Source organism: Nycticebus coucang, chromosome 8 (assembly GCF_027406575.1).
Source record: "Nycticebus coucang isolate mNycCou1 chromosome 8, mNycCou1.pri, whole genome shotgun sequence".
Taxonomy (NCBI): domain Eukaryota; kingdom Metazoa; phylum Chordata; class Mammalia; order Primates; family Lorisidae; genus Nycticebus; species Nycticebus coucang.
Genome location: NC_069787.1, coordinates 52,246,532 through 52,272,873, shown reverse-complemented (window position 1 = coordinate 52,272,873; position 26,342 = coordinate 52,246,532). Strand labels below are relative to the sequence as shown.

The window sequence follows — 26,342 nt, the reverse complement described above, 5'->3', positions numbered from 1 at the left end:
GTGCTTCATAAATGTTACATGAATACGGAATACTCAGGAACCACTTTTAATAGAAACTACCCCTTTCCTTGCTCCCTTGAGCAAGTGTATTTATAGAAACCATCCCAGCCACACATTAAAGTAATGTGAGAAGAAATCATTGAGCAGCCAAATTATGCCAACACCTGCCCTGCCGGGGAAGCGCCCAGCTGTTGATGTCAAGGACCAGTGTAAGGTATCTGTGGAACCTCCACACCAACAAGACAGATTTTAGTTGTTTTTAAACAAGGCAGCAAAGTGGCTAATGGCTTCCCTCAAAGAAACCCCATATCTTCGGCCAAGAGACAAGGAACTCATTAGGCAGAGCTGCCTCCTCCAATCTCCATTGTCACCAGGCATTGCCCGGACCATCAGGAAAACAGCTCCCAGGAGCCCACATGCTGACAGGCGGCATCCGGGACGATCAGATTTCTATCAGTAACAACACATGTCATTTCTCACTGGCTCCAGTTCAGGACCCCATCCCACCTGCCCACAACAGGCAGATCTCAGCTTTTAATACTTCCTGGACAACCAGGCCTTGAAGAAAATGTTCATGGATCAGTGACACACATATCACCAACACAGTCACTGGTTTCAGCGTACTATCTGCCCTTGACAGTCCCCCAAACAGGGTCACACTCGGTCATGCCCACCTACTCTTGGAGACGAGCCCAGAAATTCATCTCTATCTGAGCCAATGAACCAGCATCTCCCGCAGACCCTGAGTGCCACCGAAATCTCATTCCTGAAAAATAGAGAACAAGCCACCCTGGCTGAGTGTTCCCTCAGCTTTACAGTATGACCAGGTTGAGGAATCTTTAAGCTCAAAACCTCTGACCCATCACCCCGGTTGTTCCAGGGGCAATGGTTAAGCTGCGTTTTTCAATCTGGGCTCTCATTGTAAGGGTGTGCTCAAGTGTGTGAAACCCAGTGAGCTGTACAGTTATTTGCCTGCTTTTCTGTGTGTGTGTTATTTGTCTATAAAAAGTTAATAAAGTGCAGACTCCCATGAATTCACAGTTTCTTCTGAAACGTTAGGGCTTGGAGGTAGGTAGAGGGTCACTAGTGTCATGCTTCAGTCATGTAACTCACAGACTGTCTTTCTCTACAGCCTGAAAAACCTGTCCTTCCTGCTATTGATCACACTGGTTTCAGAAACACTTCCAAAGGCCCTGAAGGAAAGGCCCAGCCACAAAAGACCCGCCCCTGCACGTGTCTTCTGCTGAGGTGCAGCTAGAATCGATTGTGTTTATTCCAAGATTGGGCTCAAAAAGCAATGGCGTAGTCCTCCAGATGAAAACAGGCAGCCAGCATGGTTTCTACAGAACCTCCTATTTTTAAAATCGCCTGCGTACTCACCAGGGATGGATGCTTTGACTGTAACACACAATGTTTTTAAAAAATAGAGACCATGCCTGCAGCATCCCACCCCGCCTCTCCACTTTCACCTCCTCACTTGGCCTCCTCCAAGCAGGCCCAGGGACGGGTGAGTTCCAGGAACTATGCTACTCATGACTCACCCTCCTGGGGCCTGACAGCTGCTCCTGGATCCTGATTAGTTTTCAGGAGAGTGGCTTTGGTGTTTAGGGTTCATGCTGCAATAACTTGCAAAAATAAAACTTTTAATGAGCAGACTGAGCAAGCACGTGAGACCACACGAATCAAACCCTGCCCTTCCCCTCCTGCATAACAGGAAACATTCATTTCTAAGCCCCTAAGACAAACCATAATTTGGCCAGACAAACTATTTAGCAAAGACAATTTCTCATCACTTTCTCCCAGCAGGGCTGCTTCCTTGGGCAACTGAGTTGGATGCCACGATCCGGGGGGCAGCTAGGTCTTTCCTGACCAAAGGACAAAGCTGGATTGGCTTGATGCCATTGGAACTTTCCTAGCCTGCTTTGTGCCCCACTAAAATGTCTGACGTCTTTTAAGTGTATAGATTCTTGGGCAGAAAATTCTCTGTCGAGCCACACCGGATGTACTTTCCTAGAACAGACAAAACTGCAACAAAATTAAATCCATGCACTTTTTCAGTATGATTAATCCTAGGAGGTGGCCCTGCCAAAGACAACCTCTTCTGAGAACATGCGAGCTACCCTGGGTCAACTGAGAATGGAGACCACACTCCCATTCCCTGGGGCACCTTTCTCCTGTGGTTGCTCAGCTACCTAGCTCCAAAGAGGAGTTTGGATGATCCCGACTCCTGCAACAAAACTCTACTTACGGGCTTTCTTAGAAGCTAGATAGAAATAATGTCTGGATAGAATGAGAGGAAAAAGACTTGCAATTTGAATCTGGATTCAAATCCAGCTCTGAGAACACAGACAAGTCATTTCTCTCTGAGTTTCATTTTTCACATCTGTAAACCCCAAGGGCACAAGCTAGCTTCTCTCAAGTCTCTTGCAAGCTGGTGGCTTTTCAATTCCAGGCCAAAGAAGATATGTTTAAAAGAACTTTTTTCAGTGAGTTGCCAACACTACAAACTCCAGATGGATCTCATGAGAATTGGAAGGTTTTACATTAATATCCTAATTCTAAATTCTCTTGGAAGATCAGCAGAGCTGGCCACACTGCATTCCCAACAGGAGTCAGGAACTGGGAAGGAGAATGAGTTCCTGGGAAAGAGAAGGACTAGCCGGAGCCATTGCTCCCATTTCATCCTGGGCTGGCCTCACAAACATTTACGTCTGAGGCTCCTATTCACAAGTCCCCCACCCCTTGCTCTTTAACATGTTGCTTAACTTTTGCACTTTTCACTTCAGCTGGAACACTCAAAAGCAAACTCTGAAGTCAAAATACTTCACAAAAAGACAGCACCAAAAAAAATGCATTCAGGGGGGATCCACCAAGTGGGGGGCTGTGCCCTAAGGCTGCCAGCAATTCTAACACTGGCCATCCCAGGAACCCAGAACCAGTTTAAAAGTTCCTCAGGCCCTCTGGCCTCCGTGAGCTGTCTCATACCACCTCCCACCCCACATCTCAGTCCCTCAGCCCCAACTTCAGCCAAGAACACAAGTTTGAGAGCCAGGACAGTGAGACTCGAGAAGGGTGGGTTCTGAGGAGGTGGGGACCACATCTGCATCTGGTCAGCCTGCCGTGCAGGCCAGGGTGTGCAGCGGCTGTGGGCCTGCCAAGTTGCTGGAGGAGATTACACAACAAGTGAGCTGTCCCGCAGCGGGAAGCAACGAGAGTGTGCAGAGAGAAGGCCCCGAACACGCTGGGCGTGCGTCAGGGTAACGCTGGGATGTGAAGATGGAACTTTGTTCCACATCTCTTCAAAGGAACTATGTGAGCCAAGAGGCACGAGATGGAAACAGCTCTCAAACCAGGCCCATCTCAAGGGTGGCAGTAACAATAATGGTGCCGGTGAGAGGCAGCACAGCCCCACAGCTAATGTGTAGTGTGCTCTTCTTGTGCCAGGCACTGGTAGGATTATCATCATTCCCATTTTGAAGACGGTGAAATGGCCGTGCACGATGGCTCACGGCTGTAATCCCAGCACTCTGGGAGGCCCAAGCAAGTGGATTATCTGAGTTCAGGAGTTCGAGACCAGCCTGAGCAACAGCAAGACCTCGTCTTTTAAAAAAAAATTAGCCGGGTGTTATGGCAGAAGACTATAGTCCCAGATACTTAGGAGGCTGAGGCAAGAGACTCACTTGAGCCCACAAGTTTGAGTTTGCTCTAAGCTATGACGCCATGGCACTCTATCAAGGGCAAGAAATTGAGACAAAACATACTTTACTCCAAGGAAGAGATATTTGGGCCCTTGATCATTGTCTGCTTACTCTCAATGTACACACAGTTCATTAAACTTGGAAAGAACAGATTAGAAGCAGCAAAATTTGAAGAAAGAAATGAGAAAAATATAAAAGTATGCTAACAGGTGGCATAGGAATCTTCAAGAAGGACAGCGAAAGAAAATTTCAAAGCAGACTTGAAGTAGGATTTTAAATCAGGGGAAATGTTCCCATCCCCCTCCCGTTAGATGGGTGCACCCCTGGGTGCAGGTGCTATGATGATCGGGCAATTGGCACGGGGAAAATCAGAGGGAAGGTGAAGCGAGGATCGATAGGCAGCCTAATGAAGAAACACAAGCACAGCTGGTGAAAACAAAGATGTTTTTAATACAAAGAGGTAGAGTTAAACCACCTGGAACTTATGTGACCATGATGGTGCTGAGCACATGATCTGGAGTAAGAATCTCACTTTTTCCTGCCCTGTGGTGAACTCTCTAAAGATTTCCCACTTGGACACACTCTGACAGCAATCCAAGTCTGATATCGAGTCTCTCAACACCCCACTCTCACCTGCATGCAAATACATGCCTCTTTTGCTCTTAGGAGACATGTGGCAATGTCTAGAGACATTTTTGTTTGTTACAAGATGGAGGAGTTTACTGGTATCTAGTGGGTAGAGGCCAGGGATGCTGCTAAAGGTCCTACGAGGCACAGGACAATCTCCCGAATAGCAAAGAAATCTCCAACCCAAAGTATCAACGGTGTCAAGGTTGAGGAGAAATCCTGACATAAACCAGAGAAAAGGTAGCAGGTGTGCATTTGGCATCAGAAAGAAAGGAGCCCCAATGCTATCATTTATTTACCTGCTGTGTGACCTAAAACTCTGGTCCCCTCACCTGTACATGGAGACAATCACTCCCATTCCCTTATGGCTATGCTGAGTGTTGAAAAGTGCAGGTCTCACTCCAACTTTGTGGCTCCCCCAGTGCCTGCAGAGCCTGATTTGTGGGAGGGGAAATAGGAGGGAGGTGGCGAGGAGAAGCAGGGGGCTCTGGTAAGGTGGAAAATCACACATATATGCGAATCTACAAGAAAGGTGATTTTGTAGACATCAAGGGAATGGGTTCAAAAAGGCATGCCACACAAATGTTACCCTGGCAAAACTTGAAGAGTCTACAATGTTACCCACCATGCTGTTGGCATTATTGTAAACAAACAAGTTAAGGGCATGTTCGTATTGAGCATATTAAGCACTCTAAGAGCCAAGACAGCTTCCTGAAATGCATGAAGGAAAATGATCAGAAAAAGAAGAAAGCCAAAAAGAAAGGTACCTGGGTTCACCTGAAGCTCCAGCCTGCGCCACCCAGAGAAGCCCACTTTGTAACGGAAAGGAGCCTGAGCTCCTGGAACCCATTCCCCATGAATTCATGGCATAATAGGCATATAACCTAGCACACAGGAGTACCAGTGGATTCATGTTTTTAGGTGCAAGAACCTATTTATTCCCCATGAGCTCATGGCATAATAGGTGTACAGCATAGCACACAGGATAACCAATAGCCCCCCATGTAACAGTGATACAAGGTGCTGGGACCTATTTCCCATGAATTCAAAAGTCAATCAACACTTTGTCACATTCAATGGCAAGGTGCCTCCCTGAGCTACTGGAACCTCTTCCCTATGAATTCATGCCATGGTAGATACAAATAATAGCGTAAAAATGTTTCTTGTTCATTCACTACAAGTGTGATTTTTTTTTCCCCAAAGAAGTATTAAAGCAAATTTTAATGTGTCCTAAAAAAATAAATAAATAAAAAAATAAAGACCTCTCCAATGGTGGAGCATTTACATCATCCAAGAGCACGCTGAGTCCAGTTGTCAAGTCAAATGCCACCCGTGCCTTAAAGTCGGTGGATAGTGTCCATCACTCTCTTGCCCTTGGTCCCCCCCAGGACTATTCTTATCTCCCCTTCCCCTGGTGTGGGGGAGGGGCCATCTCCATGGAGCCCAGCTGGCGGTTATGATAAGCAGGTGCCAGGAGTTTGAAAATGACCTTGCTCCTCAGCTGGTGGGAACCACTCAGACAAGGAAGTCACTGTATCACTGTCTGCTGGGTCCCAGTCCCTGAAACAAGGCACAGTGAGGCCTGAGGGAGAGAGAGGAAAGCTTTCACGCACACACACACACAGAGGGGAGTCACCCCCCCAACACAAAAGGAAATCTGCATCATGTCACCCAGAAGAATGAAACTGCCACCAATGAGCAAAATTAAAAAAATCTAACAGTAAGGATGTATTGAAGTGTTTCCTAAACAGCAGATGTAAGCAAAGAAGATTGACCCTTAGAAAAACCCAGGGGAATATCTGTATTCTATGTGTGCAATTGGCAAATTCCTCTAGGAGAGAATTGGCGGAGGTGGGGAACAGGGAGGGATGTATATTCACCGAAAGCTGATCCCAGGGCCCAGAAATCGAGGGCTGTGTAAATGGCCGTTACTGTCCCACCCCCTGGAAGGGGTCCAACATCTAGGACATGCTCTGGGAAGAATGAGAATGTCCACTAACCCAGTTTCTAATTAAATGTGGGTTAACTGGCACTGTTCCCTACAGCTCAAGGGGCCAACTTACAGCTGAAAGGAGTGCTTTTCGAAATAAAAAGGCAGAGCCCGCCGACATAGTGCCTTTTATTTTCTCACATCCTTTCTGTTGCTCAACTTGACCCACTGCTAGTTGGGTTGACTCCTTGGTCCTTGCAGAAAAAACCCTTCCCCACCCCCACCTGCTCCACGTCTGCAAGGACAGAGATGCGCTCTTGGCATACGTCAACTTGAACTCCATTCCTCCTTTCCCATGGCGTGGTCACTGCTGCCAAAGGATGAGTCACCCGTGAAAGCCACATATTGTCCCTAGAAGACAAAAGGCTGGACCCAGGAGAATAGCCCATTCACGCTTCTCCAAGAGCTGCCCAACCTCTTTCTCTTCTGCCCAACCTCTTCTGCAACTTCCAGAGGATGCTACCCGATACTGGGGGAACGCTGAGTCTTCTCATCCCAGCTCCCACTAGTAATACGAACGAGAGGAAAAACAGGCTTGGGAAAAAAACTCTCAGTGAAGAAAACACAGAGAGAGAATACACACGGCAGTTAGAGCTGTGAACAGCAAGGCAAAACTTCCTTCACGGTGTTCAAAGGCCAAACAGAAATAAAGATCAATTTCTTGGTAATAATAATGTCACATTTATTGCACACCAAATAAGGCACTAAGCTAAGGAAGTGTGTTAAGTGCATTATCTCATTTCATCCTCAGAACTACCTTATAAGGTAGGTCCTATCGTCAGCCTCATTTTACAGACCAGGAAAGTACAGCACAGAGAGGTTAAATAACCTACACAAAATTACACAACTGCTTAGTGGTGCAATCGAGATTGAATCAAAGCAGTCTGGCTCCAAACCCTGTGCTCTCAAATACCATGCTATCATTAGTTAGCAAACTAATTGATAATGATAAAATGAAAACTATGCTAAAATGTTGACATTCAGGGGGAGGTTGTGATATGTTACTTTTATGTCACATCTTACCACCTCTCCACCAAAAATGCTATAATCCAGCTTTTCAAGTATACAGGTGGCAACTGCCAGGCAGTATGCTAACCAGGTGACATACATCATCCTATTAATTCTTAGGAGATCAGTACAAATATTATCCCATTTACAGATGAAAACACCAAGCTCCAGAGAAGTTAATGTCCTCTCCCAAGATCAGAAAACAGAAAAGAATGTCAGATTCCAGCATCTTTCTGTTATACATGCCATCTCTCGCAGAATTTCAAGATTCTCCAGGAAAAAAGATTAAGAGTATCAAGAAAGGCAAGGTGAGAAGGTCCAATAATAAAGCCATCTGGATTCACTGGGTGGCAGAGACCACCATGGGTGGCTAACCTATAGCCAGGGACCGTCCACCCACCCTCCAGCCAGACAGAGATGACCTTTGGCAAATCCCTTCTCTCTCTGGACCTCAGTTTCCTTGTTTGTAAAAGGGGAACAAGAGAGCAAGGGGGTCTTCCTGTGCCTGGGTCAGACCAGGGTTGCTCCCAGAGGAGTTTCTCCACCCCCTTCCTGGCACAAGGCTTCAGGAGCAGGTTTCTGACTTTGTCCCTGAACCCAGGGTTGTGCACCCAGGAGAGAGTTTTTAGGTACAGCTTGAGGTCAGGCAATGGCAAGGAAGTCGTAATCCTTCTCAGCCTTGGTGTGCTCGCAGGGAGGAGATGGGTAATGGAAGGAGAGAAAAGAGGGTACAAAAGCAGCAGGATTGGGGACAGCTGGAGTCTTTGGACAAGCACTACACTTTAATCTGGGGTGTAAACACACAGAGAAACTCATCCAGCTTGCCCCTTCAGTTGGCACATGCACTGGATATACTTGTACTTGATAAAGGTTAAAAGAGAAAAAAAAGTATTTGAAGAGATGACAGATCGTATCAGGCAAGATTTTCCCAAATTGAAACTTTGCTACTACAAATGCTTTCCATAAAATATTTAACATCCCATCAAAGACACCTGTTTAAAAGTGTCTGCCTTCTAAGTTCATTATGAAAAGAGAATAAAACAAAATTGCCAAGATACACTTTTTTTTCTTTTTCTAGAAAGCATCGGGCTGGCATACAATAGCACAATCATAGCTCACTGTAGCCTTGAACTCCTGGACTCAAGCAATCCTCCCACCTCAGTCTCCTGTGTTGCTGGTGCTACAGGAGTGCATCACCATACCCAGCTAATTTTCCGTAGAGATGGGGTGTCACTATGTTGGCCAGACTGGTCTGGAACTCCTGGGCTCAAATGATCCATCCCCCGTCTTGGCCTCCCAAAGTTTGGGGAGGTATTATCCACCACACCTGGCTCAAGGTAAAGTATAATGTTTGATTAAGAGGTCAGGGATGAAGGTGAGCCTGGGAAATCCCTTATTTAACAATCAAACCTCAAGCTATCCAGCTAATGTCTTAACTCTCCACTTCTATTTCTATGCCTAATTCCAGGCATAGTAAAGCGAAGCAAGTGAAGCCAAGAACTTCAGGTAGGGACTTAAAATCCTAATTCTATCTTTGACTTTCAGGGTCCTTGTACTGAGTCAGGAATCACAGTCCTTTGCCACCTCCCATCTCACCTACAAAAAAGGATAGTGAAGACCACAAAAGAAAAGGGACTGCTGGTCCAGATGTCATGAATACCTAGGGTTTCTGCCACCCACCATCCAGTTCCCTGTGTGTGGGTCACAGAACCTGGCCTTGCTTTGGGGGGACCACTTCTTCCCTTCTCTCCATCCTTGAGTCCAGATGAAGCTGGCCCTCATCCTTAACCCCCAAGTTCTAAAGTCCTAGGAGAGAGTTTGAGGCCCAGCTGAACAAATCTGAGTTCACTCGGGAAGTTTTGTTGGAACGAGTGGGAACAATAAGCTTTCACTCAGCAGCTGGAGTCAAATGTCAGCCTGCAGTTTCTGGGTGGCATCATATGGAGGAAACTCTCCTGGGAATGATGCCAACATAGAAGAAAGTACAGCTAAGAGAAGACCGAATGAAAGCAAGGCCTCACATCACTGGGCTCCTGGACCCAACCATGCCTGAAGCCATCAAATCCTAACTAATAGAACCATCACTTAGAATTACAAGATCTCCAAATTACAAGGGTCAGTGGAATCTATCCATGCAGCAGCCTTCTGCACATACTAAGCGCTCAATAAATGTATGTTGGCTTACATACATTTACATACATACATGAATAAAGTATTCATCCCTCTAGCTTCAATGTCTCAAACTGAAGGAATCTATCCTGTCAGGATTACTCTAAGCCACAGAATAACCCAACTGCATCTTCATGAAGTATTAATTAATTTTTTAAGATGCCATTTTTTTTTGTAGTTTTTTTTTTTTTTTTTTTTTATTTGACCGGGGCCCTACTCCTTGAGCCACAGGCGCTGCCCCAGTAGTATTAATTTAAATGACAGAAAGCAGGTGTGGTGGCTCACAGGGCTCTAGGAGGCCAAGGTGGGTGCATTGCTTCAGCACAAGAGCTCAAGACCGGCCTACACAAGAGTGAGACCCTGTCTCTAAAAAAAATAGCTGGGTGTCCTGGTGGGTGCCTGTAGTCTCGCTACTAGGGAGGCTGAGACAAGAGGCTCTCCTCAGCCCAAGAGTTTGAGGTTGCTGGTGAGCTATGACTCCACAGCACTCTACTGAAAGCAACAAAGTGAAACTCTGTCTCAAAAAAAAAAAAAAAAATATATATATATATATATATATATGTGACAGAAAGCAGCTTAAAATACTTTTTTATTAAAAAAAATATAGATCAGGCTCGGTGCCTGTAGATCAGTGGCTACGACTCCAGTCACATACACCGGGGCTGGCAGGTTCAAACCCAGCGCCGGCCTACCAAACAACAATGACAACTACAACAACAACAAAAAAAAAAAGCTGGGCATTGTGGCAGGCACTTGTAGTCCCAGCTACTTGGGAGGCTGAAGCAAGAGAATCGCTTAAGCCCAAGAGTTTGAGGTTGCTGTGAGCTGTGACACCACTGCACTCTATACCGAGGGCAACATAGTGAGACTCTGTCTCAAAAACAAACAAACAACAAAAAATATATATATATATATATAGAGAGAAATCATAATCAAATGTGGTTCATCCCAGGAATGAAAGAATAGGTCAAAATTAGGAAAGCTATCAACATAATTCGTGTTATTAACACAGTCAAAAGAAAAAACAAAAACAGATGACTCCTTAGATGTCAATCTTGTTAAATTCCAACATTTAGTCCTCCTGTTTAAAAAAAAAAAAAAATCTCTTAACAAAATAGGAACAGAAGGAAACTTCCTTAAAGAGATCTATAGCTCAGACTAAAAACCAGCATCACATTTCATGGGGAAACAGTAGGCACCCCACCCCCACTAAAGTCAGTGTGGGCAAGAATGACCTTAGATACCATCATTGGTTAGCATGACTCAGGAAGCATTTGCCAATTCGATTATACAAAAGAATAAACGTTTCACCAATTGGAAAGGAAGAGGAAGCAAAATTTTATTACTGTGCAGATAGATGATATAATTATATGCCTAGAAAAAAATCCCTCCTTATAAAAAGGTAATAACAAGACCTGCCTTGGAACAAATAGGACGATTTGATAATATTCATCAACATTAATAACAGAAGTTATTAATCAATAGCTTTCTTATATACAAAACTAAAAGAAAACTTGAATACCATGATGGTGATCCAGCCAACATAAATGATTATTCTAAAAATATATTCCTTCTGTGCTCTGCCACATCCTTTCATTTTCACCACTGTGAGTTTGGGTGGAATGCTTGAAACCTAGCTATAACCGAACACAGACACCACCAAATAGGGGTTTATCTTGCCTTGGCTCAGCCATGTCTGGTGACTGGGAACCCAACCCCTGAGACTACCCACTGCCCAGACACCTGAGACACCCAGCAGGCCTCTCTTTTTGCCAGCAGAGAAAGAGAAAACCCATCTTTCAAGACACGACCTTCAGTAACAGGGCCGACTAGACACGGATCTATACACATATAACAGTCTCATCATCAGCCTGTGTGCTGCTCCTTCCCCAAGCTAAGCCCTTCCTGTCCCCTGGGCCTTTGCACGTGCTGTCCCTTCTGTCTTCCCCCACTCTCCTCAAGAAGACTGCAGGGCGGGCGGCGCCTGTGGCTCAGTGAGTAGGGCGCCAGCCCCATATGCCGAGGGTGGTGGGTTCAAACCCAGCCCCGGCCAAACTGAAACCAAAAAAAATAGCCGGGCGTTGTTGCGGGCGCCTGTAGTCCCAGCTGCTCGGGAGGCTGAGGCAGGAGAATCGCGTAAGCCCAGGAGTTAGAGGTTGCTGTGAGCCGTGTGACGCCACGGCACTCTACCAAGGGCGGTACAGTGAGACTCTGTCTCTACAAAAAAAAAAAAAAAAAAGAAGACTGCAGGGCTTTCTCTCCCAACATTCAGATCTGTGCCAATCCTATTCTCTCAAAAAAAAAAAAGCCCTTCCTGTATCCCCCGCTCTGTTCCACCCTCTTCCTCTCTGCCTCTTCACTCTGTTTTTCCTCATAGCACTCATCACTAGCTGATGCCACTTCATAGATTTGTCTGTTTATAGTCTGTCTCCCACCAGAATGTATGCTCCATCAGGGAAGGTAGGGACCAGTACATCGATTTTATATACTGCTGTATCCCTCACCCCAAACACAGTCCCCAGACACACAGGAGGTGTTCAATAGATGATGGTGTTATGGATGGATGGGAGGACGGATGGACAAAAAGATGGATATTTTCAGTACCCAGATGCAATCTCAATTCTACCACCTGAATATTTTCATTATTTCCACCTCTCTCCATTGATATCCAAGCTCATTCTCAACAGATATTTATTGCCTCTATCATCTCTCTCCTGAATGGCTACAATCCCCTCAGCTAGACAGTTTCTCAGCCCTGAGCTTGGATTCACTCCATATCTTTTTCCCACTCCAACTAAAGATCTTTTCTCAGAATGCAGATTTGATCATGTCACTCCTCTAATTAAAACGCAGTGGCTACCTGGGACCCTGGGACAGAGTCTAAGCTCTTCGCTACCACAGCCTAGAGGCCTCTCCATCATTCCATGATCCAGCCACATGGACCTGCTGCTTCCCAGCACCTACCATCTCTCTGTCCTCAGGGCCTTTGCACACACCACTCCTTTCACATGGCTCACTCCTCACCTGCTACCCCTCATATGCGCTTCCATTTTTCTGTCTATTACCTCCCCTGGGAAATGTCAGGTACACCCTGAAGTCCACACAGCTCCTCACATTTTCCCGTCATACACTCAGCACCCTGGGAATGGCTTGTTTAGGGCTGTGCCCTCCTGGACAGTAAGATTCACAAGAGCTGGTCTGTGCCATCTGCAGCACGCAGTGTCGTGCCTGGAACCAAGCAGGTACTCAAGATAGACTTCCTTGACTTTAACTGAAATCACGCCTTCTCCAAATTGGCACAGGGTTTGTTTCTTTGTGTCACATCTGATGCTGCTTTTGGCACCCTGACTTCACCATTCTTACTCCCTTGAGACAGCAGCGACACACACATACACGCTCGCACTCGTGCGCACACACTGGGGAATCTACCACTCTCCAAAACTCCCTTCCTCCACAACGTTCTCACCTTGACAAGAGCTTGTTTGTTGCCTGGATGTTAGAGACAGTATAGAAACCTCCTATGTCAACAACACTCTACTCACATTTGACCTGGATTTATCAAAACAGAAGGATGTCAAAAAAAAAAAAATAAGAGGATTAGTGTGCCCCCACCTAATGGGCACAATGTAAGGGTATATAGCCACTTCCTCGGTGCAGGACACAACTACAAGAGGGACTCCACCTAACAAATACAAACATTATAACCTAGTTGTTTGTACCCTCACATTAATCTGAAATGAAAAATAAGTAGGGGGCTTTCTCTGAAATATCTCCCTTAGCCACCATGCCTGTAGGGCTGATAGCAAACAGATTCAATCTTAACTTGAAAGTCTTTAAAAAGCAAACATAAATCTGAACTATACTTGTCTATGACTTGTTACCATAATTTTAAAAAAATTGCCCTGTGTCAGGAATGAGAGTACGTTTTCATTACAAATGTTTTTCCTTCCCAATAAATATTAGCATAGGATAATATCTCGAGAATAAGAGTTGATATCTAATGTCTCTATGAGATAGGAAAATACCTCTATCAGATCTAAACCAAAACACAACGGAGGCTGATCGTTTCACCAGGGTGTCAACTCAGCATGACTAGTGGGGGTCACCCTGACCTTGGAGCACCACCCCTGAAGGCCTCACTGCAAACACAGCATCTGGACTCCATCCTCAGGGCTTCACCTGAAGTTCATGGAAGGGGATGGACAGGAGGACCAGGGTAGGTGGCACCACCAGGACACACTCACAAGGTGGTCCTCACTCCTGAAAAAGGGAGCAAAAATAAGGGATGACTCTGTCCTGGATTGGAGGAGATTAAGGAGACAGAACTATCAAACGCAGCCCTTCAACCAGAGCCAGGCCCTGGATAGGTTGGGGAAAGGGAGAGAGCTGGCGAAGGAGTCTTGGCATAAGCAAAGCTATTTGAACATAACTGGATCTGAGATGATATATTAAAATTATTGTTAATTTCTAGAGGTGAACAATAGTAGGTGATTATGCAGAAAAAGGTCCTATGATGAGGAGATACAGGCTGAAGTATTTAGGGGTAAAGTGTCAAGATGTCTGCGACTTGCTTCCACAGGCTCAGGTGGACAAAGGCACCCACACATACGCGGACTGGGAAGGGGAAGAGACACAGAGAAAGGGGAAGGGGAAGCAAACTGTCCATCATAAAACCTAGTGGACACAGCTATGATTTGATAAAAAAAAAAGAAAAAAATTAAAAAAAAAAAAAACCTAGTGGAAGGAGATGCAAACAGATGTAGTGTTCTTCCAACTTTTCTGTACATTTGCAAGTTTCCCAAATATAATTGGGTAGAAAAAAAAGGCAAAAGCTTATTATAATAAAAAGGTAAAGGATACAAAGTTAAGGAGCTGTTAAGTCTTTAACAAGTGTTTACAGTTTGATCTGTTTCTTAAAACACATCTACTACGCACAAGCACAGTATTTATTTACAATACTCGTAGTTTTTTTGAGTTCTTTTTTCCTTCACTTTCTACAACAAGGACCATGTGTCGTCTGCCTGGAATGCTTATCCGTCCCCCAGGGAAGCATTCTCAGATTTCACTGGAGAGGTGAAATCTTTATGTGCCTGGGGAAGTAGAGAGCAGGTTATTAAAACTCACCCATAATTCTGTCACCGTAACCTAAGAGAACATTCTGTACATGTGATTCCAAAGTTAACAGCTGACTTTCCTGCTGGTCAGAGCCTCTGTGCAGGCAAAGGCAGCGTTAAGCTCTGGACAGGGCCTGGCATTCAGAAGCCACTCCACTGACATTTGTTAAATGAATGAGGTATTACAGGCCTTTAAAAATAATGCAAAGGAAGATAAGGTAACAAAAACATGATTGACACAAGTGAGAAAAAGTATAATAAAATAACTGTGATTATAATAATGTTAAAAATAAAACTATGCCCCTCCCACCCAAAAACAAAATACTAAAAAAAAAAAAAAAAAAAACAGCTCGGTGCCCATAGCTCAGTGATTACAGAGCCAGCCATATATACCAGGGCTGGCAGGTTCGAACCCAGTCCCAGCCAGCTAAACAACAATGACAACTACAACAAAAAATAGCCAGATGTTGTGGTGGGCACCTGCAGTCCCAGCTACTTGGGAGGCTGAGGCAAAAGAATTGCTTAAGCCCAAGAGTTAGAGGTTGCTGTGAGCTGTGACACCACAGCCCTCTACCCAGGGCAACATAGTGAGACTCTGTCTCAAAAAAAAAAAAAAACAAAACACCAAAATTAAAACAGTGAGTGTATCACTGAGGGAAGGAGTGAGCAAATGAGTTGCTATGGAAAAATCCTAAGAGCATAGCAGATACCAAAGGTATATGGACTACAATGACTTGGGGATAAGAGGACAGTAAGTAAAACAAAGAAGGAAGTCAGAGAAATGGTGAAAACTTTTCCCATTTGGTGAAATTTACAGGTGGGGGAAAAAAACTTCAATCCTGGGTGGCTCCTGTGGCTCAAAGAGGTAAGACGCTGGCCCCATATGCCAGAGGTGGTGGGTTCAAACCCAGGCCTGGCCAAAAACTGCAAAAAAACCCGCAAACAACAAAAAAAAACTTCAATCCTAAACATGAGGACAACCTGGGCAAAAGACAACTAGGTGTTGACTCCGCCTATTTAATTCACTCAAGACTGTGGGACACCCAGGTTCTAATTCCACCTGCGCTACCAACTCACTGTATGACCTCAAGGCACATCCCCTGTCTGGGCCACTTCCTCACTGGTAAAATGAGCAGCGGGTCTAAGGGAGCCATAGATCATATCCAGTGATTCTATTCAAAGGACACAAAGAAGTCTCTATTTTGTTCCTTCAATTGTTTGCAATTTCTTAGATCTCTACAACTAACTTGCAATTCTATTTTTTTCTTTTTTTTTTCTTTGAGACAGAGTAAGACTGTCGCTTTGGGTCAAGTGCTACTGCGTCAGAGCTCACAGCAACCTCAAACACTTGGGCTCAAGCAAGCCTCTGCCTTATCCTCCCCAGGAGCTGGGACTACAGGCACCCACCACAATGCCCAGCTAGCTTTTCCATTTTTAGTAGAGACAAGGTTTCACTCTTGCTCAGAATGGTCTGGAACTCCTGAGCTCAAGTGATCCACCTGCCTCATCCTCCCTGAGTGCTAGCACCACAGGCGTGAGCCCCATGCCCAGCCTTAATTCCTCCTACTTGACACAGCACTCTGCACATGTGACACAAAAGCCACCTTCACCTCAAGCCCCAAAAGGGCTCCTGGAGGAAAACCCAAGTGCAACAACCTAGCAGAACACCCCGGACCAAGTCAGCACTTAATAAATGCATCTCAATAATTCTGTCCCTCTTGTGGGCCCAAAAAACACATCAATGGTCAAGGGCTCAGACACCTCCTAGCCCACCCTTGCATAGCTAAGCCCAGTACTTAACTTTTGGAGTTGAAAAAGTTGATTTACCTGCAGAGAAAGTGGCACACTCTTGCCTAGTGGGAATTTTCTATCAGCTATTTACATGATACTCAGGGTTTCCTCCCAGGAGGTGCTGCCTTAGGCATCACTATCCCCTGGTCTGGGCAGGGGCTGGGGGAGCTTCCTGTTTGCCAAATGAGTGTGGGCCAGAGACAAACACCCCTTAAGGACGTTCCCTTACTACCTTTTGTGCTACCTGAGTTGTATTTCTTGGGGCCACCTCAAAGTGCTAGGCCCATTAGAGTCCCCTATAGTTTGTGTGTTTCCAAAAATTTCTCAAGTACACACCATGTGCCAGACACTGCCAGGCGCTGCCTCAAGCCCTTCCTGTCTCCTATCACATACAGTTATCTCCCCTTCCAGACTGCAAGGTGCTTGGTAAGGTCCAAGTCCAACTGTAGCCCCCAGCATGCCTGAGAGTTCTCAGCACATAGCAGATTCCCAAATAACTACTGAATGAGTTTTTAAAAAGATCACCTATGCTCGCCTGTAGTCCCAGCTACTCGGGAGGCTGAGGCAAGAGAATCGCTTAAGCCCAGAAGTTGGAGGTTGCTGTGAGCCATGTGATGCCACGGCACTCTACCGAGGGCCATAAAGTGAGACTCTGTCTCTACAAAAAAAAAAAAAAGATCACCTATGCTAAGTGTTGTCATAGAAAAGCAGAGGATGGCGGCTGGGCGCCGGGCGGCAGAGCTGAGAGAAGCTGAGGGGCTGAGCGGCCGGGGCTGACTTCTCCTGCACTCCCTCTCAACTTCAAGTGCGGGGGCACTGCCTCCTTCAGCTCTGTGCAGCTTTCTTCAGTCCTCTGTGTGCACGCAGGTGAACCTTGTTCCCAGAGGCAGCTGGTGCTGACCCGTGTAACCCAGAGGAGGAAATAGCTGGCTAAGCGCAGCTTTTGTACTGGTGGCTACCTTGTCCTTAAAGATCCAGACAAGCAAGGTAACCAACAAGAATGACCCCAAATCCATCAACTCTCGCGTCTTCATTGAAAATCTCAACACAACTGTGGTGAAGAAGTCAGAGGTGGAGACCATATTCTCCAAGCATGGCTGTGTGGCTGGCTGTTCTGTGCACAAGGGCTACGCCTTTGTCCAGTATGCCAATGAGCGCCATGCCTGGGCAGCTGTGCTGAGAGAGAATGGGCGGGTACTGGCCAGGCAGACCCTGGACATCAACATGGCTGGAGAGCCCAAGCCCAACAGACCCAAGGGGCTAAAGAGAGCAGCACCTGCCATATACAGTGGCTACAGTTTAAACTATGATTACTACCGGGACGACTTCTACGACAGGCTCTTCGGGGCCGCCTGTCACCTGTGCCAGTGCCCAGGGTAGTCCCTGTGGAACGAGCCCGGGTCACAGTCCCTTTGGTCCAATGTGTCAAAACTACCATACCTGTCAAGCTCTTTGCCCGCTCCACAGCCTCCAGCTCAGCCAAGATCAAGTTAAAGAGCAGTGAGGGGCAGGCCATCAAGACAGAGCTGACACAGATCAAGTCTAACACTGATGCCCTGCTCCACTTGGAGCAGATGGCTGAAGAGCAAAAAGCCAATCCAGATGGCAAGAAGAAGGGCGATAGCAATGCTGGTGGTGGCGGCGGTGGCAGTGGTGGTTGCAGTGGCAGTGTAGTAGCAACTGGCCAACAGCCCCCAAAGAGGACATAATCCTTCCGGAGTAGCCACGCCTCAGGGGGAAACACAGACTCAAGACGAACGAGGAGGAGGGGCTGCTGACACATAGTGAGGAAGAGCTGGAACACAGCCAGGACCCAGACGCGGAGGATGGAGGCTTGCGGTAAGCAGCCTGACAGGAGCAATGGCCACCAACAGGAGAAATGCATCACTGCCCCGGGCCTCAAGCTGGGCCCCTACCCTGGATGCTGCTTGCTCCCCAGCGGGTACCAGAGGAGAGCTGGCAGCAGGCACCTCCTCCCCACGCGTCTCAGCCAGTGCCACATCCTCTGCAGGTGGAGTTTCCCGCCGACCCTCCCTGTCTGCCCCTGTCCAGTTCAGAGGGCAGAGCACAGGGGTTTCCCCACACCCTGCCTCCCCAGGACACTCCTAAGCTTGGGGGTTTTCTATAGGTTTGGAGGAGGGGCCCACAGGGAGGGACCCTGACAATAAAGAAATTGGATCCTAAAAAAAGAAAGAAAGAAAAGCAGAGGACATGTGTTCTGAGAGTTCCCCCTTAGCTCTGTGGTTGGTGGGAGAAAGATTTATAAACTGACAACAAACTAATGCCATGTGCTAGATTGGCCTGCTGCCCAGTCACTGAGCGAAGCCCTTCTCACCACACTGAATCCTCCTGTCAACTTTATGAACAAAGCTCCACTATTATCCACCTTTCATACATGGACAAACTGAGCCTTGGAAAACTGGGCAAAGATATTCACCATCTCCTGTGACCAGGCAATTCCTGTTCTCAGTTGGGCCACCCTATGAGAAGGTGACTTCCTGGAATTAGGAACTTGATGACAGGCTCCCAGTGAGATCAGAATGGCCAACCTTCTGACCTCAAGACAGAAGCCCACTCCCCTTGGCTCGGTGCCTATGGCTTAAGTGGCTAAGGCGCCAGCCCGAGGCCACCAAACAATAAAGATGGCTGCAACCAAAACATAGCCCGACATTGTGGCGGGTGCCTGTAGTCCCAGCTACTTGGGAGGCAGAGGCAGGAGAATCTCGAGCCCAAGAGTTGGAGGTTGCTGGGGGCTGTGACGCCACAGCACTACCCAGGGCGACAGCTTGAGGCTCTGTCTCAAAAAAAAAAAAAAAAAAAAAGAAGAAGAAGAAGAAGAAGAAGCAGAAGCCCACTCCCTTCTGGGGAAGCTCTAATGCCCCCCCATTCTTTAGGGGGCTCTGTAGGGAATAAAAAAAGGAAGGCCAAATCAGATGAGGAGCAGGCCTGGGCTTTCTCCTTCAGGAGCATCAAATGCGGGTATACAAGTGTAAGTTGGGGAATGACCAATGACAGTGCCGGGGGAAAAAACTCCACCTCCTCATGTATAAAATGGGGCTGGACAATAGGTATTTTATGGGGTTGCTATGATGTTTGGAGTCAATGTATAGAAAAAGCCAAACCCAGCCCTGGCTAAAAACTGCAAAAAAGAAAGAAAGAAAGTGAGAGAGAGAAAGAAAGAAAGAAAGAGCCCCTTGGTAAGTGCTCCAAATTGGCAGGCATTATGATTGGCTGTGTAGGGGATCAGCCAGGCTCACCAGAGGACTGAAGGGCTTTAATAGTGACATCACAGCAATCTTCTAAGATGCTGCTCCTATTTTCTTTCTTTCTTTTTTTTTTTTTATTAAATCATAGCTGTGTACATTAATGTAATCATGGGGCACCATACCCTGGTTTTATAGACCGTTTGACACATTTTCATCACACTGGTTAACATAGCCTTCCTGGCATTTTCTTAGTTATTGTGCTAAGACATTTACATTCCACATTTACCAAGTTTCACATGTACCCTTGTAAGATGCACCGCAGGTGTAATCCCACCAATCTCCCTCCCTCTGCCCACCTCCCCCCTCCCTCGCCTCCCTTTCCCCTTTCCCCCTATTCTTAGGTTGTAACTGGTTATAGCTTTCATGTGAAAGCCATAAATTAGTTTCATAGTAGGGCTGAGTACATTGGATACTTTTTCTTCCATTCTTGAGATACTTTACTAAGAAGAATATGTTCCAGCTCCATCCATGTAAACATGAAAGAGGTAAAGTCTCCATCTTTCTTTAAGGCTGCATAATATTCCATGGTGTACATAGACCACAATTTATTAATCCATTCATGGATCAATGGGCCCTTGGGCTTTTTCCATGACTTAGCAATTATGAATAGGGCTGCAATAAACATTCTGGATGCTCCTATTTTCATGCCTTTGTCCTGTACAGGGACAGATAGACTTTGGTTTGGTGAAACAACACAACAAAACAGGACTTGAGGTTCAAGAGACCAGGTCTGGATCTTGGCCCTTCTACTCCCAGGCTCAGGACCACAGCCCTTCCCTTCCATAAGCCTTGGTTCCTCATCTGTAAAATAACATCTCCTGCCTCAGGTCTTGGTCACATAACTGAAGGACTGGGTGGCAGCTCAAAGACCTCCCAATCTAGCATGTCCCGGGGATGATCTGTGCAGAGGTGGGGTCTGCTCTCTCTTAAGAACCTTCTGCATGCACATCGACATTTTATAGGCTCTCATATGGCCAGCAAGAAGGGCCCCATTCAGTGGGCTTAAGCAACACTGGCCAAACAAGTTTGGCAACAGACCCTATTTTTTTTTTCCTGCAATGCCCATTCGTGTGAGGAGGAGATTGTGCTCTAAGGAACAGACTTTAGGAATGATGATGGGACACCGTGGTGAGGGGAAATGCCTTGCCATAAAGCCCCAGGTCAGAGGGGTTTGCAAACTTCTGGCTCTCACTCTCCCTCTATTGGGTTTCCAGCTTCTCAAGGTCACCAGCTAAACCTTAGGAGGATGGGGGAAGAGAGCAGGTCTCACACAACCTTTTGGGCAGTGAACAAAGAGCTAATAAAAATCAGTGACCAAAACAGCCCTGGCCTAACAACAAGATGGAAGCTGATAAGTGGATCCAGGAGAAGAGAGCAACTAACAGCCAGCAGAGAAAGCAACCTTTCCAAAGGAGACGGCACTCAACACCGAGCAAATCAGCCTAACCCAGGAGCATGAAAACCTCATCAGATGCTGCAGAAACTCTCGATTGTGGATCAAGTCCTTGATGGTGACATCTACAAATCACCCAGTTTTCTAGCTAATTCAGCCCTCCAAGGAGGCACGAGGGCTGGACCTGGGCCAGATGTTAGGTATTCTGCACCACACAAGGCCCTTCCTTCTAGCAGAGTCAAGTCTAGTAGAACCAGCACAGAGAAGCTGCTCAGAACACACTGGAATAGGTGAGTGAGCCAGAGAGGACTTTTATTTCAGGAAAAAGAGGCATGTATTTGTACAATCTGTGATTGGAAGGCCCAACAAGGAAAGCATTTTCCTGAGCAATGGGATATTGACCAACTGGCCAAATACATGAATGACGGAATGAATGAACTAACTTAAACCCTTCCATTTCTCCAGCACGAGAGGAGCCCTGACTATCCTAGCATTTCACCACAGGTCTGTTCACAGGAAGAACTCACAGGAAGAGCAAGGACTTCTCCCCTCAAAATCTCTCCTTTGCACCTGAGGAAACTATTCAGAAATTCTGCTTGCCTGACTCCACTGCTGCACAGCTGAGGAAACGGAGGCACAGAGAAGTGGCCTCATCTGTCCACAGTCACTGATGGAGGAAGAAAACTGCATTCCTCAGAGGCTTTAACATCTAAAAATCCTGTGTTCTGGAGTGGTGCCTGTGGCTCAAAGAGTAGGGCACCAGCCGCATATACCGGAGGTGGTGGGTTCAAACCCAGGCCCGGCCAAAAACTGCAACAACAAAAATTAAAAAAAAAAAAAGATTAAAATAAATAAATAAATAAAAAATAAAAATCTTGTGTTCTTAGGCCTCTAACATGTAAGTTAGCTTCCAGAAGTAGAAGTGATAAGAAATAATTAGTCAATAAATGATATGCAGATAGGCCTCCTCACAATAAATTTGCTTGATTAAAGGACAAAATGTGGGCCAGGCACAGTGGCTCCCACCTGTAATTCTAGCACTCTGGAAGGCTGAGGCAGGAGGAATGCTTGCTCATGAATTCAAGACCAGCCTGAGCAAGAGCAAGACCTCATCTCTACTAAAGATAGAAAAATTAGCTGGGCGTTGTGGCAGGTGCCTGTAGTGTCAGCTACTAGGGAGGGTGGGGCAAGAGGAATGCTCAAGCCCAAGAGTTTAAGGTTGCTGTGAGCTATGATGATGCCACAGCACTCTACCCAGAGCAACAAAGTGAGACTCTGTATCTAAATAAGTAAAAATGTCCATAACTGCAGATGCAAAACAATTACAATTGCACATGTGCCACAGAAGGAGGTGTGGTCTGTGTGCAGGGCTTCCAGGGAGCCCCTGTCCTCAGAAAGTGGGGTTGGCCCAGGCCAATCTGTGGTCGTTCTAGCTGGTCAGTTTTATCCCAGCACCTCACCTCAAGGGCCTGCCCCCTACCTCCTACAGTCATCAGTCTAGAGATATTAGTAAGCACCTACTATGTGTTAAACACTTGGTAAATTATAGTGAACTTAGGAGGTAAGATTTGACCCTATGAGGTTCACAGTCCAATAAGTGAGAGAGACATGGGATGAGAAATTGTGTTGACTGACTACTGTTTCTGAAGCATAAATCCAGATCTATCAGTCTCCCAACAAAAAAATCTTCCTAGCTTCTTTACCCTCTATAGGACTAAAAATCAGTAAAAAAAAAAAAAAAAAAAAAAATTGAAAACTGCTGCCTTTATTGGGTGCTAATTACACACTGGGTGTTTTAGAACAATTAACTCAGAACATCCCCCAGCAACCTATTGTGGTAGATACTATTAATACCACCACTGAGTGGCAGAGATTCAAGGTTTTCCACTTAACTACTACGCATAGTGTGTTCAACTGCCTCCCTACAGCCAGACTCTGAATTCCCTAAGAATTCTTATCATATGCATCTCTTTGTCACTGAGGGACACAGTAGTATTTAATAAATGCCCACTGAATGAATAGTCAATTAATCAATAATGGGCTGGCTTCCTTCAAGGGGTCCTGATAATCGCACAAGAGGAAGTTGTGGTATTATGGAAAGAGACTGGCCAAACCCCAGGAACCCTGCAGCAAGGCTTGTTTCCGCTGCATGAACTTGGACATTCCTTTCATCACTCTAGACCTCTCTGCTTAAAACTGTAATGAGGAGTTAAACACGAGTCTAGTATTTCTTCTAGCTCTAAATTTTTATGTCTCTGAAATATATCATGGGGACGCACTGAGGAAGAAGGCATTTGAAATTGCACTCTGCCTGCAATTTTTGGGCTAGAATGATTGATTAGGTCTATCAAGGGCAAGTAAAGTACTTCCTCTCCCTCACAGCTCAGTGGGTGTACTTACCCTAATGAAGTATATCTGCTCCCATGACAAATACCCTCAACATAGAAGACCCCTTTCCAGAGGCATATTTTGGATGGACGTGAGTAAGGCTACCACCCCCAACTATACCCCAGCAAGAATATGTGCTCATATGCTAGACAGGGAACCCCATTCTCCACTGGGAATACCACAGATGCTGAATTAACAACTGAGCATGGTCAAAGCAACTCCAATCAAGGCACAAGGGCTCCAAAGCTATGTCCCCAAGGAGAACTCAGCACTCAGCCAATGGGGGTCTGTTCATCACTCAGAATGAGAGCACTGGATAGGACCTGGATCTCCATGGCGAGATAGGGTTTTTGATGTTTTCCTTTTGCCATTTGGGTTGGTTTTGAATAAATTTTCATTTTCCCCCAGTGGCCACAAAAATGGAGATAACAACACGAGTCTCTATTTTATGGAACCCATTGTGAGAATTAAAAGAGTCACACATCAGCTGACACATAGTAAACATTCCAATTGTTGCCGATGATGATGGTGGTTGGTGGTATTGCAGGCAGACGAAACCACCTGAAGTAGGGAAGTCCAACCCAGGGCTCTCCAAAGCCCCCTGGGGGGGTCAAAAGAGAACATCTAATCCTGGGATGGTCTCTCCCAGAGGAGTTTGCTTGGATACTTTTCAGAAGAGAAAAATGATGCAGCAAGCACTCCAGGGAAGGGCCGGGGCTGCCTGGCTGCCTGGAAACCTGGGTCTTGGGATAGGTCTCTGGGTCCCCGTGAGGGCAGAGGCTTAGCAGCTCCTGTGGGAGAGGAAACCAAGCAACAGAGAGTCCTAAAGAGATGACATCCCCAGAGTAAAGAGAAGGGGGAGGTATTACGTGGCGAGATACCATTGTTCCCCCTACAGACCAGCAAAATTAAAAGGCAGAGGACCTGAGGTGTGGCAAGACAGTGGGCAGACAGGCGATCTGGAGGCCAGCTGACAAGCAGCGCCCTTTAGAGAATAAGTCAGTAATGTTTATGAAGATCTCAAACGCACACACACGACGGCCCAGCAACTCTACTTGGTTACCGCCTTAGAGAACTATCTGCCGTGCACTCAAGAGGAATATCCATAAGGTGCATCACAACACTACCTTAAGGGCAAAAAATAGAACCAACCACCACCATCAGGGCAATAGCTCAACAAACCATTGGAATTTCATACTATGGTTATACTATCCTATTTGCTGCAGCATAAAAACGGATTCACATATTCCATCTTGAAAATATTCTAAGGCACATTATAGAATTTATAAAAAGGGTAACAAAATATGCCAATGAACATAATATAACAGCGAGTGTATTTAAAAAGAAAGAAAACAAGGAAGAAAAGAAAGACTGACTTTTTTTTCTTTGTATCTAGAAACCTAAAAGAAGTTCTGGAAGGAAAAGTGCAAAGTAACATGGTTACTTTTGGGAAGGGCAGGAGTGAGGTGGAGCTGGAAATGAAAAGGCCATGACATCACCTATTGTTAGCAAGGAAAATACATCTATGCATTTCTTAGATATTAAATTAAATTTAAAAAATTATTTTTTTCTTTTTTAGAGACAGAGTCTTACTTTGTCGCCCTCGGTAGAGTGCTATGGCATCATAGCTTACAGCAACCTCAACCTCTTGGGTTCAAGCAAGCCTCTTGCCTCAGCCTTCTGAGTAGCCAGGACTACAGGCGCCCACCACAACACCCAGCTATTTTTAGAGATGGGAGTCTCACTCTGGCTTAGGCTGGTCCCGAACCTGTGAGCTCAGACAATCCAACTCAGCCGCCCAGACTGCTAGGATTTATTTATTTTTTATAAAGATGGGGGTCTCACTATGTTGCCAGGCCTGCAATACAGTGGCTATTCATAGGAACAACTATAACACACTGCAACCTTGAACACCTAGCAAAGGACAAAAACAGAAAAGACAGAAGGAAGAGGAAGAAATGGTAATTCCAAGGGAAGACATAGTTGCCCAGAGCTCTGGGGGAATGGCCACCTGCAAATATAGACACAATATCTTGGAGCATAAATGTTTCTTAGAATGTTTCTTAAACTGTCCATTAGTTTCAGGATAAAGTATTTTATTCTATACCATATCAGTTCTATTTATACCAACTCTTCCTTCTAAGTCTTAGGAAAAAATCCATCATACTTAACAATGGCACCACCTCCTCTATCAGAAAGCAGAGAGGAAAAGGAAATCTGTGAAATTTTACTATCTCCAAATTCTTGATGGCTTCTACTGACTTAGAAGGGCTTAATGGAAGCCCCACTGTGCAACTGTGCGTTTAATTATTGAATACAAGAATTTTTAAATTTTTAAATTTAAAGACATTTTTACCTTTCCTTGTTTTCTTCCATTCCTTTACAGATGCGCTGATTCATTACTGTGGAACTGTCTATAGACTCAGTGTGGCAAGCTCAGGTCTTCTTTCTGAAAATGCAAAACAACCAACATTTATAATCTGGATACATTTATGTTATGAATTCACAATAAGCTGCATTAGATACAAGTTAACATAAAAGGTTACCCAGTGTCTACCAAAATCCATTCTCCTCTTCTTCCATAATTATTCAAGTTTTATCAGGGACTACATTTCCCAGGTACCCTGGTAGCTAGGTGTAACTGGATGTCAGAGTTCCCAACACAAAGTGAGAGGAAGTTATGCCATTTCCCGATCTAGGTCTCAAGACATGGACATACCTCGTCCTCCCTTTCCACTGTCTGGAACCCAGCTGTGATCATCCAGGTCTCAGGAATAACAGACAGAGCAACAAGATGGAAGTTCCTGGGTCTGTGATTGACAGCATAGAGCCCAGGAACCCTTCTCACCTTGAAACTACTACCTTACAGAAAAACATTTTTGTTCTTTAAGTGATCAT

The 26,342-nt window shown here is 45.7% G+C and overlaps 1 protein-coding gene and 1 pseudogene across 2 annotated transcripts in view; one reads left to right on the top strand and one right to left on the bottom strand.

Moving 5' to 3' along the window:
* Positions 1-26,342, bottom strand: part of ARHGEF3 (Rho guanine nucleotide exchange factor 3) — a 323,685-nt gene that overhangs the window by 257,686 nt on the left and 39,657 nt on the right. For both annotated transcript variants that reach the window (XM_053598926.1, XM_053598925.1), the window contains exon 2: positions 25,801-25,893. In XM_053598926.1, coding sequence (XP_053454901.1) covers positions 25,801-25,844 — 44 coding nt within the window. In that variant the 5' untranslated portion in view covers positions 25,845-25,893. The remainder of the gene's footprint in view (positions 1-25,800; positions 25,894-26,342) is intronic.
* On the top strand, positions 1,433-18,319 carry LOC128592332 (RNA-binding protein Raly-like; annotated as a pseudogene).